Source organism: Amblyraja radiata, chromosome 4 (assembly GCF_010909765.2).
Source record: "Amblyraja radiata isolate CabotCenter1 chromosome 4, sAmbRad1.1.pri, whole genome shotgun sequence".
NCBI classification, from domain to species: Eukaryota; Metazoa; Chordata; class Chondrichthyes; order Rajiformes; family Rajidae; genus Amblyraja; species Amblyraja radiata.
In genome coordinates this window covers 1,223,307-1,236,984 of record NC_045959.1, presented here as the reverse complement: position 1 = coordinate 1,236,984, position 13,678 = coordinate 1,223,307, and the positions used below count along the sequence as shown (strand labels likewise).

Genomic DNA, 13,678 nt, shown 5'->3' with positions numbered 1-13,678 from the left:
GAGACACCTGCCCTGGACAAAGAGCTTCCCGCTGCTGTAACGCTGCAGCTTGTGAAGGCCGACCTGGGCTTGGAAGGAGGGGCCTTTCCACTTGACGTACTGGTCCATGTCGTGATCCTCCAGGAAGGTGAGTTTCTCCTGGGTGTAGTAGGCCACGGCCAGCACATTACCGAGCGAGACGGATGTCGTCGTAGTTGGGGATATAGATGCCGGCTGGGATGCTGCTGCTGCCAGTGAAGGTGAGCACGTCGAGGGAGGTGAAGTCGGGCTTGGAGAACCGGTCCTTCTCAAAGGGCTGGGGTGCAACTCACCACGATGGGCCCCTCGTCCCGAATCCAGTGCTTGGAGCCCTTCTTGTGTGCGCAGAGCCGAGCGTGCGGGGCCGAGTGGGTTGGAGTGCTGGATGGGGAGGGGGTGGAGAGGAAGGTGATGGGGGTAGAGAGGGAGAGGGGCAGTGAGGAGGGGGGGGGGTTTAGAGTAAGGGGGGTAGAGTGGGGGGGGGGGGGGCGGAGGGAGGGTAGAGATGGAGTGGGCGAGGGATTCCAGCTGGGCCAAGTGGGTTGGAATGCTGGATGGGGAGGGGGTAGAGAGGGAGATGGTGATGGGGGTAGAGAGGGAGAGGGAGAGAGGAGGGGGGTTTAGAGTAAGGGGGGTAGAGTGGGGGAGGGAGGGTAGAGATGGAGTGGGCGAGGGATTCCAGCTGAGCCGAGTGGGTTGGAGTGCTGGAGTGCCCTCGCGCCCGGAGCGTGTGAATTTTGTCAGCATTTTTTCTTCAACATTAGAACGTTGAAAACTTTAATATTTTGAGGGTATTTTTAAAAGGTTATTAACTTGAGAAATATGTTGAAATGCGACGGGAAGATATGTATCCGGTCGGGGGAGAAAATGGGAGTAGCATGTGTGAAAATGGGAAGGCTGTGGCCACACATTTGGAAGAAGATACAAATAAGGAGATTAAAAGAAAGGTAAACACCCCGGGCTCACAGACATTTAGAATGTTGAGGACAAAGGGAAGAGTTTAAAGGGCCTGTCCCAATGTACGAGGTAATTCACGAGTTCTCCCGAGTTTTCCCTTGATTGGAACTCGGGGAATGCCCGTAGCGGGTCCGTAGGAGTTCGTGGATGTCTCGTAGCGGCTCGTACGAGTAACGGTAGGTACTCGGGAAGTCCGGTAAACTCGTGACGTTTTTTGAACACTGTGAAAAATGTCCACGAGTAAATAAATACTCGCAATGAAAAAAATTGTTACTTTTTAATCATACGAGCCGCTACGAGAAATCCACGAACTCGCTACGGACATTCTCCGAGTTTGAATCAGGGGAAAACTAGGGAGAACTCTTGAATTACCTCGTACAGTGGGACAGGCCCTCTAGTATAATAGAGATGACACAAAGTGCTGAAGTAGCTCAGCAGACTGAATCAGTCTGAAGAAGGGTCCCAATGTCACATATCAGTGTTCTCCAGAGATGCTGCTTGACCCACTGAGTTACTCCAGCACTTTGTGTTATTTTGTGTTCTCCTGTAGTTCTTTGTTTCAACTACATACAATAATCAGCAATAGCGAACTCCATTTACCCCCCACCCCCCTTTGGCTTGTTGTAACGATGATTCACTGTACAGAATCTACAACTTTCACTTTAGCACAACAGAATAATTATATCCTATCATCAGGGAAATATGCATCAAATTTTATACACATTTGAAAGAAAATTCTCTGGATTTTGGAATGAAATTTTCCAATCTCAGCCCTTGCAAATCAATCCTGAGAGTTTCACATGCTGATTAAAAATGTCACCCCAAGCACAACAAAAATGCAATCTATGTTCTCTGGCTTTATGGAATTTTTATTCCATACATATACATGCATAGTAACAACATTGTTGAGAAATAATTTCTATCAGAAGTAGAACAATATTTGTTTTATCACCAGTTGCAGTATTGGTACTCTATGATTCAGATTTCATTGTCCCCAAATGACTTTTGTAACAGCAACTGCAACTACTAATTATATTTTCAATAAAATACCGCAGAAGGGTTTCAACCACTGTTCAATACTGCTTCCAGTAATGTTGTTCATATTAAATTTTGCATTTTACAGCAAATGTTTCAAAAGTGAGACAATAGTGTCAGCAAAGAAAAGTACAGTACAGATACAAGAATGTTAACAACTTCAATAAAACATACATACCTCAGTTTAAGAAAGTGGATAGGAACAAATTGCTACATATTTTTCATCTTAAGCAAAGCCTACTGATTACTGTATAAGCTGATATCTAAGCTGCAATTTAGGACTGAAAATGTTATATTAAATATGAAATGAAAGTTGTACGCCTCTTTAGCAGTTTTGAAGGCCTTCACATCTTCTGATGTTTGCAGTCTGAAAATAAAGCAACTTATATTCTGGCACGTACAGGAAAATTGCAACAAATACAAGGATATTCGAATACACAAGTGCTTTACCTCACCAGTTTACCTACAAATGCTGTCTCTATGTATGTGACTCAGGCTCTCTCTACAGTGCACAAGAATAACTATACAATGTTAAAAACAATTTCAGTATAAACTTTAAATAAAATTTAACTACAGCTATGAATACTGCTTGGAAAATAAATTAATTCTGGTGAAAAATAGTACTGGCATTTCACATTAATATCAAGACTTATGGACTGCATTATGAAATGACAGACTAGCCTCAAGCTATTGAACTACACAGCCATCCCTTGATTGTCCTGGTGTAACTGTTCTGATGTAAATCAAGCAGCATTTTTTAAAAATTATTTTCACATTTTTATACAAACTGTGCAGGACCAACACTATACTACAAACAGGAGCAGTGCATGGCAGCAACTTTCATTTGACATGTTCTGCAGCATGTGATGAGCAGTAGAATTTCTTGTGGGTTATAAAGTTAGACAAGTTATTAAATTGAATGTCACAGAGACGACAGTATTTCCCGCTATTTGTGGGGTGAACAGAACCGCTGGTGCTTTTTGTAGTGTGAACTAATTGCTCTTCTAACAAAGCTTTAGCTGTAGGCAATGGGTTTTCATTTGAAATGACAGGGCACTCCGATACCCAAGAGGGAGATTCGTGGCCATCTGCGTGCTGGGAACTCTGGGACAAGTTATCCTGATGTGGGTTGCTTGAGAAAGATCTTTCATCTTGTTTTATTGCTCCATTGACTGTCATCATTCCCCGACCCTTAGGCATGAGCGGAACAGTTTCCTTCTTCTGAGAAGAACATCCATTGGAAACAGGCTGGTCTTCAGAAGGCTCACTTCTATCACGAGTGGCTGGCACCAGCTCGTCTATTTCACTTTGTATGAAAACAGCTCCTGAGATGTAGTCAGTGGGCTTAATTCCATAATAAGGAGATAATTGCTCAGTCCCTGTCATTTTCTTTATTGCTCCAGGATAAAGGCAATGTGGATAGACCACATTCTTGTTTTCTTCCTTAACAGAAGTGAGCTGACCTGTCTCATTGAAAGGTTTCAGTCCATAGAGAGTTCCTAACTGGGGGGGGAATATATTTCCATTTGGGGAGGCCAATTTTGAATTCTCATTTTTCTCACATTTCACTGTAGTTTTCTCATTGCTCACTTCAGGGCTGACAGTTTCAGATTTCACTGAAGCACTTTCTTTTTGCAACTCGAGAGATTTTGATTGCTCTAAATGGGCTGTTTCTGTACGGGGGGCACCCATACCTCGGCAGAAATTCTGCTTGTGTGCAAGGTAGCTCTCTACTTTGTTAAAACTAATCTTGCACACAGTACATTCATGATAGTCCAAAAGTCTCTTCGGAGAACAGCTTGTTTTCTCAGTTTGAGGCAAACATTTTTTGCTTAAATCCATAGGAAGATCTAGGTCCATACTGGCAACAGCTGACTGTGATACATTACACCTGGCAGGAGCAAGGTTTCCAGTTCCTGGGGCAGACACCTCCATTTGCTTTCCAAGAAACACTTCACACTTCTTGTGGGAGCTTTCACCTAGATTCTCCACTGATTCCTGAGAAGATGTTCCAGGGCTACCCATGGCTGATACACTAAAAAAAGCTTGTTGCACCATCTGTGATCTTTGCTCCTGTTCTGGGAGTGACATCTCGTACATCTTCCGCCGTTTACGACTACGTATGGTCCTTTGCATCGCTGGTACTTTATTTGCTGCCATTCGCTTCATTGGTGGATCATGTCTGGTGGCGCAGTAGTACTGCTTGTGAACGGCGAATGTTTCATGCCTGCTAAATGTTATATTACAGGCTTCACATGTAGTCTTATTCGGATCGTTAGGTGCATCCACTGCAGGAGTGCTAGGACTCTTCTCATCCTTTGTTTTTCCATCTGGTTGTTCATCATTGCCGCTGGTGGATGGCTCCTTCTTCATTTGCATGGAATGATCTTTGTCTGAACTTTTCCCATCCGGTCCTGCTACATCAAGGACTATAGAGGAGTTGATGCTGGATGACTGAAGAAGTGGGTTTTCTGGATTTGGTGGGTTACATAGGGCACTCTGGAGGCTAATGGGGCTGGGACCGCTGCTAGGACTTATTGTCTCCGGCATTTTCTCATTAGTGTTGGCAAAGTCTGGGGATTTGACGACATGCTGCCATCGTGTGCTACAGTAATGTTTCTTGTGAATCAAATAATTATCCAAATTATTAAAAGTGATGTTGCATTCAAAGCAAATAGCCCCTTTTGGTATAAGTGGACTGTAAATGACAGGCGGATAGTTGCTTCCACCTTGTCTTAACCTACGGTGCACCAGTTCAGACATTTTAGCTAGAATTTCTGAAGCTTGGGGAACCATTGCAATATCCTGGGAAAGAGCAAACTGAGAGAGAAAGGGGCCCATTGGGACAGTGGATCCTATGTTGGGTTGAATTGGAGAGGAAGCAAGTCGTGGACTTGAAGGCTCTGATTTGATTCTGGCAAAGGGCAAGTTCTGCCTGTTACCTGTAGGCTGGTTTTCATTCTTCTGGTGTGTAACACTCAACTTCACATTTTTCTCTATCTTTTCTCCCTCGGCATCAGAGCACATTTCCTTATTCTGGCTGACCCCTGGACTGGCCGGTACTTCCTGTCTACTTGCTGCATCTGCTGCTATTGATTGAAAAGTGTCCTCACCGTCGAAAGGAGAGTGTTCATTTTCACCTTCCCTTTGCAGCTTCCTGCTTTGACTGTGATGAAGCTCTTGGTGTTGCACAAGCTTCCTGTGGCTTTGGAAACCGAAGTGGCAATGATTGCATTTGAAGGCTGCTGGCGTGAGGTGAGTGAGTACGTGGTGTTGGAAGCTCAGCACATTGTCTGCAATGTACTCACAGATGGTACACTTCAGGCTGGCACCAGCAGTTAGACAGTCTTCAAATTTCACACCTGTTCAGAGAGAGAACATTTTCACTGTTGTGTTTCCATCACATCCTTACAACAGATTGCCCGAAGAAATCAGCCCTCTATTTTAATCTGCACATTAATTTCCCTTGAATTTTGTTTTACATTATTTCAAATTATTGGTAATGTTCATCATTTAATGGATAAAACACATTAAGGCAAAGCCTTTACAAAACTATTTTTTGCCCCTTTAAATCATTAGTTTATCAATATTTATTTGTTTTGATGACCTTTGTTCAGAAAGAGGCTAAAAATAACATGGCAATTTTGGCAATTAAATTTAGGAGTTTAACCTTTTGGATGATATTCCTCTGTCCATTCCTATGACACATATGATAACTCTTCAATATGTCTATTTAAAGAGCAAGCAACAGAATGTCACATCATTACAATGAGCATATGTATTAATAGGAATAGTGAAAGGCCTGGATAGAGTGGTCGTGGAGAGGATGCTTCCACTAATGGGAGAGTCTAGGAACAGAGGGCATAGCCTCAGAATTAAAGGGAGGAGATGAGGAGGGATTTCTTTAGTTACAGGGTGGTGAATCTGTGGAATTCTTTGCCACAGAAGGCTGTGGAGGCCGTCAATGGATATTTTTAAGGCAGAAATAGGTGGATTTATACGGGATTAGTACGGGTGCCAGGGGTAATGGGGAGAAGGCAGGAGAATGGAGTTAGGAGAGAGATAGATCAGCCATAATTGAATGGCAGAGTAGACTTGATTGGCCAAATGGCCTAATTCTGCTCCTATGACCATTTGAAATTCAGCATGCAAAGATGCTGCTTGCAGATGCTTCACTACTATTGTGCATCTCTGACTATCACAAAACTATTTTGGGCACTTTTGAACATTAAACCACAAATAATGTAACAGATGCCATCTTCTCTTGCAAATATGTCAGAATATCCTTGTGTTAAAGATCAGAGAAAACTGCCATTTAAACCCACCTGAACTGCATGACCCACCTGAACTGCATGGCCCAAATTATTATGGCCCAGAAATGTAACCGGTCTGGAAAAATATGTACTAATAAAAACTTTGTGGAGCCATCAAGCTGATTGGATGCACTAATTTACATAATGCCTGTGCCTTTTAAGGGGGAGGGGGGGAGGACTAAGTCCAGCACTGGGCAAAGTTATTTTTAAAGCATTGTATTCACACAATGTGGATGTGATTGGCACAACCGGCATTTATTATCCATCATCAATTGTCCCAAGCTGAGTGCTATATCGGATGGCAGGTAAGAATAAAGAATGTGTCTGGGGGGGCACACATACTGTAAGCCAGATGAAAGTAATCATGGCAGATTTTCTTCCCTGAAGGACATGAATGAATCGGGTAGGTTCTTATAACAATCCAAAAGTTTCACACTCACTACAACTGATACTTTAATTCCATTCCTTATTGAATTATTTACTTCAATGCAAGCTTATGTGTCTAGAAGCAGCCCGATCTTTGGACTGTAATACTCATTGGATATCTCATTCCACACACTGTCTGGAAGGCTGTACATTCCCAGGTGAAAGATGAAGTATTTTTCCTCAAAATTACATTGGGCCTTGTTGTATGGCCAAAGACACATAGGGCAGAGTAGGAGTGGGTTGAAGCATTAGTGCAGCAAACAGGAGAAAGCTCAGGGTCACTCCTGCAGACTGATTGCTGTTCCCCACAAATCAATCACCCAATCTATGATCCCTAGAAAGTGGGGAGGGTAGAGGTGAAGCATGAACATTGCATCTCTTGCAGTTGCATAGGAACGTGCTGTAAGGCGGGGTGTAGTCGGTGCTGATGGAAGAGCTGATCAAGTGGTCATATTGTTACACAGTACTGAAACATGCCCCCCCCCCCCCCCCCCCCCCGGTCCTATGAACCTTTCCAATCGATATGTCTGTCCAAATGCATTTGAAAAGTTACAAATGTATCTACTTCCATAGCTTCCTCTGACAGCCCAGTCTAGGTATGGACCGCGTACTGAGTGAAACTATTTGAACGCCAGAAAGCATTGTCCATCAGAGCATCTCCTGTACTATCCTCTATTTTGCTGGATCTGGCTTCATTACATCTCTGGTAATCAAGTAAAGACAGTTCCTGTCCTGTGACTTTATACTTTTGCATTCTCAACCTCAGTGTTTGTCCTGGTTTGTTCATCGAGCTGTCAACCTTTGGTTAGGGTATAACTCTGCCTCCTCCATGGTTTCTTCTTCACCAAAGAACTATATGTCATGGGCTGTGGTCTTTGCACTAACATCTTCCAGTTCAGCATCCAGTCTTTGCTGAAATTCCCCTGGTGCTGTGCTGTTTTAAGTAGTATTTACCTCAACATCAGCTGTTGAATAGTGTATGAAGCTGGTTAAAAATGAACTCTTCTCATCAAGCTCCACATACTTACGCCAAAACAAATATCTCATTGGCTTGAGACGGTTGGGGAGGGTGCATAGGGAGGATTGTTTACTGGTTAGTTATCCAAAATTGGAGAATTCAATGTTCATACCATTGTGTTCTAAGCTACCCAGATGGAATACGAGGTGCTGTTCCTCAATTTGCGTGTGGCCTCATTCTGCCAATGGATCAAATAGGCCCAGGATAAAACGGTCAGTATGAGAATGTGAAGGGGAGTTAAAATCCTTAGCAACTGGGAAATCCAGCAAATCTTGGCAGAATTAATGCAAATGCTCAATGAAACAGTCAACTAATCTCTGTTTGATCGCGCCAATAAGAAGGAGGCCACAGAGGGAACACCAAATGCAGTAGATGAGGTTGGAGGAGGTGCGTGTGAATGTCATAAAATAGGATTGGTGTCAGAGGATCAAAGCAGGGAAGACTTGTTCTCATCTTTCTTTTCTGCAAACACAGGTACCATTTTGCACTTCCTGCCAACGTTCACCTGTGGCTGAGCATCCTTCATGCTTGGGATAAAAAACATCAACCTAAATCCCAGTAGCAATGTGCGGCCATGCACTGTCACAAGTTTGTATGATTGTACTTTTGATAATTGTGACATCATTTTGTCAATAATGTGTTGTTCAATATATATTAATTTAGTGAGACCAATGTTAAATGGGCAAAAAGAGAAAGAAAAAAGATGCTAAACTCATAGCTTATCACTCATGATCCTACACCAATGCCTGATCTCCTTCCCACAACCATCTATCCCACTGCAAAAGTCCCTCTACTCCCAATGTTCTCCCCTTTCTCATTGTTCCCATCTGTTAGAAACCAAGTTGCCATAAGAGGCTGCATCATCCCAGCTGAAGGGTCCTCTCTACAAATGCAGATTGAGGTCCTGTTACTCTATTGCTATTTGAGCACTATTTTAAGTCTGAGTGAAGAGCAGCAGTGTGTGTTTTCCCCATCTGACACAATCACTGAGAAGCATTCAGACCAGCAATGATAGTGCAAAGTAAGATTTTTTTTTCAATTTCCTTGTGGGTCAGTCCTTTTTCTGAGTCCTGCATAGTTTGGTCTCTGGGCGAATGGCTTCTCCCCCTCCTCCTGACTAAGATCCTTCTAAGAGTATGCAGATCGTACATGATCATTACTCCTGGCCCTAATATTAATGGCTGGGCAGCTACTTCCCCTTGAGCTTGCAGTCTGTTTGATTCACAATTCAGTCAATGTATGTAAATGGGCCAGCCTTTAAACTTCCCAGACTTGACAGCTGCCATTCCCAGATGGGTGCACCACTCATCACATATACTGTATCATGATCAAAGCCAAGATGCTCCTCATGTTAGGACGGTCATTTTGGTTTACAGCAGCCCAATGATGCTCAATACATCAGTGACATTACCAAATGTTGTGTCATTTTGGGTGGATGTGTAACTGTCATTGTCGTATGTAAATAGGCTTGCCATTTGCTACACTGAAATAATAATAGAAAATGTGGGAATACTCTCCAAAAATTAGTCACTAAAAATGTTAATGCAACATAACATTCCTGAGATGTATTTGTTCCAACTAACTGGAAGCTCTCTCCGTTTAGCTCAACTTACAGTATGTAACAGATGGGAGTAAGAAGTCCAATGTATCCATTGCTGATTCATTGAAGCACAATTAACTTATCCAGGTCATGTGGAATGTGCAAAAGCAATCACCTCACCCAACTTACTTTGAAAGGTGGAAATCATTTGGTAAAAACACAATTAATACTTGTATGTGGTGAGCGTTCCCTCTGCGTGTTCTTTTGCTCTCTCTTCTCTTCTCTGTGGGTCTCTGAGAGAGCAGCTGCTGATGTATACCGTTTCAAAAGCAACCGCTGGGAGCTGTGCAGTTCAGCTTCAAATTGGCTCTCCTACTGATTTTCTTCTCTCTTTGTGAAGAGGCATTTGGTCTCCCCACAGAATATACCCACAGCAACACTGGATAGATCAGCAATTCAGCTTGTAGAAAATTGAAGGTGTAGCATTCTTTGATTTGCTCTTGATATTTAATTAAATTATTGTCATGGGTTTACAATTGTATCATTTACAGTGCCAATTAAGGATCACTTTCTTTATTTTTTTGTTAAACTGTGAATAAGCAGTTTAGCTGCACAAATAACATTTGTTTCATAAAGTATTTTCATGGTGATAGATCACTAATAATTCATGTCAATTTATCTAACACGTGCTAAAGTACTAATACACTGATAAGACCTTAATAAAGATTCTGCAGTTTCCAAATTTAGCACAATGCTACATTTTTCAATGCCTTTTATGATGGCTGTTTTTATGTAATCTTACCATTCAAGTTATTTACGATTGTTGAGTCCTGTGATGAAAAGTATCAGATCCTAAACGTTCACTTCAGTGCAGTCTATTTAATTTTGCAGCCATTAAATTCACAGCAAAATTCAAATTACCCCATGGTGATTCTTACCACTGTGCGAATTCATGTGAATTTCAAGAGCTCTCGTGCTGGGGAAGCTCTTGTTGCATTGCGGGTAAGAGCAGACACATGGTTGCTGAAGAGGACCAACTTCTTTCTCCTCTGATAGCGAAGACCCTTCCCTTTGTCTCCCACTGCAGTAGTACATGAGATGAGCTTGTAAATTCCGTTCACTGCGGTACCAAATCCCACAGGTTTTGCATGGAAATATGTCTTCTGTATTAAGAAAATATATAATATGAATGAAAGCAGAGTTGTGTTCAGTTAAATAACGTGACATGTACAATCTGAAATAAAATAATGGATCTTCCTCTGTAATCCACAATTTGAGATTTGTAATAGAAAACAAATCACATGTCATTAAAGTGCACATTGTCAGATTTAAATAAAGGGTAATTTTATACATTTTCGTTTCACCATGTAGAAATTACAGCAGTGTTTATACATAGTTTCCCCATTTCAGGGCACCATAATGTTTGGGACACAGCAATGTCATGTAAATGAAAGTAGTCATGTTTAGTATTTTGTTGCATATCCTTTGCATGCAATGACGGCTTGAAGTCTGTGATTCGTGGACATCACCAGTTGCTGGGTGTCTTCTCTGGTGATGCTCTGCAAGGCCTGTATTGCAGCCATCTTTAGCTTATGCTTGTTTTGGGGGATAATACCCTTCAATTTTCTCTTCAGCATATAAAAGGCATGCTCAATTGGGTTCAGATCAGGTGATTGACTTGGCCACTCAAGAATTGACCATATTTTAACTTTGAAAAACTCCTTTGTTGCAGTATGCAGCAATTCAATTAAGCAGCATTGTCTTGCTGTAGAATGAATTGCAAGCCAATGAGTTTTGAGACATTTGTTTGAACTTGAGCAGATGGGATGTGTCTATACATTTCAGAATTCATTATGCTACTACCATCAGCAGTTGTATCATCAATGAAGATAAATGAGCTAGTACCTTCAGCAGCCATTTCTGCCCAGGCCATAACACCCCCATCACCGAGGTGGTATGCTTTGGATACCATACCCCCATACCAGATGAGGTGGTATGCTTTGGATCTTGGGCAGTTCCTTCTCTCCTCCAAACTTTGCTCTTGTCATCACACTGATATGTTAATCTTAGTCTCATCTGTCCACAAGACCTTGTTCCAAAACTGTGGTTGTTCTTTTAAGTACTTCTTGGCAAACTGTAACCTGACCATCCTATTTTTGCAGCTAACCAGTGATTTGCATCTTGCAGTGTAGCCTCTATATTTCTGTTCATGAAGTCTTCTGAGGACTGTGGTCATTGACAAATCAACACCTGATTCCTGAAGATTGTATCTGATCTGTTGGACAGGCGTTTGAGGATTTTTCTTTATTATAGAGAGAATTCTTCTGTCATCAGCTGTGGAGGTCTTCCTTGGCCTGCCAGTCCCTTTGCGATCAGTAAGCTCACCAGTGCTCTCTCTCTTCTTAATGATGTTTCAAACAGTTGATTTTGGTAAGTCTAAGGTTTGGCTGATGTCTCGAACAGTTTTATTCTTGTTTCTCAGTCTCATAATGGTTTTTTTGACTTTCATTGGCTCAACTTTGGTCCTCGTTGATAAACAGCAATAAAAGTTTCCAAAGGTGATGGAAAAACTGGAGGAAAGACTAGGTGCTGAGAGCTCTTATACTTGCATTAAGGAAGCAATTAAAGACACCTGAGCAATTATAAACACCTGTGAAGCCGTGTGTCCCAAACATTATAGTGCCCTGAAATGGGGGGGACTATGTATAAACACAGCTGTAATTTCTACATGGTGAAACCACTATGTGTAAAAATACCCTTTAATAAAATCTGACAATGTGCACTTTAACCCAGGTCAATAGTAACCCTTAGGATATTGATAAAAGGAGATTTTGTGATGGTAATGCCATTGAATGTCAGGGGGTAATGTGTGCATTTTGTCTGTGGATATTGCCATTGCCTGGGAGTTGTGTCTTAAATGGTATTTGCTACCTATCAGCCCAGGCTTGGATATTGGCCAGGTCTTGCTGCATTTGGAAGCACACTGCTCCGTTATCCCAGGAGTCGCGAATGGGGCTAAACATTATCTCAATCAAAAGCAAACATCCTTTCTCCTGCTCTTAGTAAGGCAAAGTAATCAGTAAAAAAAATAAAAATGAACTTGTTCTTCTGTAGGAGAACAAATGATGTATGTGATTTTTATTGATTTGGGTTCAGACCTGTTTAGCAAACATTAATTTATGCGTCAATTTGCTTCATTAAAGCCAATCTGTGCTACGTTCATAACATTTTATTGCCAGAAAAGCACAGCATTTGGGCAACAGAAATAGTTCTTGTTTGGCTAACTCCATTAAGCTCACATCAGTTAATTGGGTCATATGAGAATGAGCTGTTTGACATTTCTGATGCTTGGTAATTCAGGTCGCTTTAACCAAACAAGTGATACCTGGTGAGTTTTTCTTATGTATAATTTTAGTATGAGAACGCATAAAATACATTTCAATTTTAAATCATGAATTTTTTGACCGAAGACGCTCCTGTTCTATATATTTCATCTTTGAAAGACATTAGAATTTATTTTTGCATTTGAATCTATGCACAAAATGGAATCTTACTGTTGACAATTGCAGTAGGTAAAATGGATGCCATGGCTGCTTGTTGAGGAAGCAGCTGTATAGTATCCAGGAGGCGTGCTGGATACATGCCCTCTCTAATGGCCATTTGGCTGACAGCTTGCAGCCTTGAGTCAAATTCCACAGCAAATGCAATCAGTTCCTCTCCTTCCAATAGCATTTTTGTCATTGTGCACCAAATCTGGCCACCTGGAGAAGATGAAAAAAACAGTTTTACAACTTAACTGGAACCGAGTGTCCAACAAAATCAGTCTGATTTTTATTTATAATGTCCATCGATGTCCAGATAAACGTTTATTTAAATAAATTAATACAATTACAAAAGCTAAATTATTCTTGCAACGAACCTAGTTCCCACTCTCTCTCATTCAATTGCTTCTTATGGTCTGTGAACATTATTGTACCAAGCCCACACAAGTGATTTTTACAATGATTCTGGTCAGAACCGTTCTGCTCTCTACTGATTTGAGAGGCTTTAACAGAGGTGACAATTTATAAATTAAATTAGCTTTTTAAGGTAGGTATAAGGCTTCTGGTGGGTGTTTTCAGAAAGAAAAACATTTTTTTGCTGAGTATTTTCTCCATCATGCATGCAGCAGTGACCATGTACTTCCAACCTGATCGACTCTGAAGTGCAATGGAATACTCTAAGGATGTGGATGACACTATATAAACGCAAGCTCTTTTTAATCAATTCTAGTCTGTGGAAAATTAATTAAGTTTTCCCTGTGTGATTATTCTATTATAATGAGCAATCTACTGATGGAAGTCAGGTGAAATAAAAAAAAAGCTGCTCCCA

At 41.5% G+C, this 13,678-nt stretch overlaps 1 protein-coding gene across 3 annotated transcripts in view; it reads right to left on the bottom strand.

The window, feature by feature from the left end:
• Positions 1–1,828: 1,828 nt before the first annotated feature.
• The window catches only part of zfpm2 (zinc finger protein, FOG family member 2), a 660,636-nt gene continuing 648,786 nt past the window's right edge, over positions 1,829–13,678 (bottom strand). For all 3 annotated transcript variants that reach the window (XM_033018888.1, XM_033018889.1, XM_033018890.1), the window contains 3 exons: positions 12,862–13,068; positions 10,246–10,470; positions 1,829–5,372 (listed from right to left, as the gene is read on the bottom strand). In XM_033018888.1, coding sequence (XP_032874779.1) covers positions 2,851–5,372; positions 10,246–10,470; positions 12,862–13,068 — 2,954 coding nt within the window. In that variant the 3' untranslated portion in view covers positions 1,829–2,850. The remainder of the gene's footprint in view (positions 5,373–10,245; positions 10,471–12,861; positions 13,069–13,678) is intronic.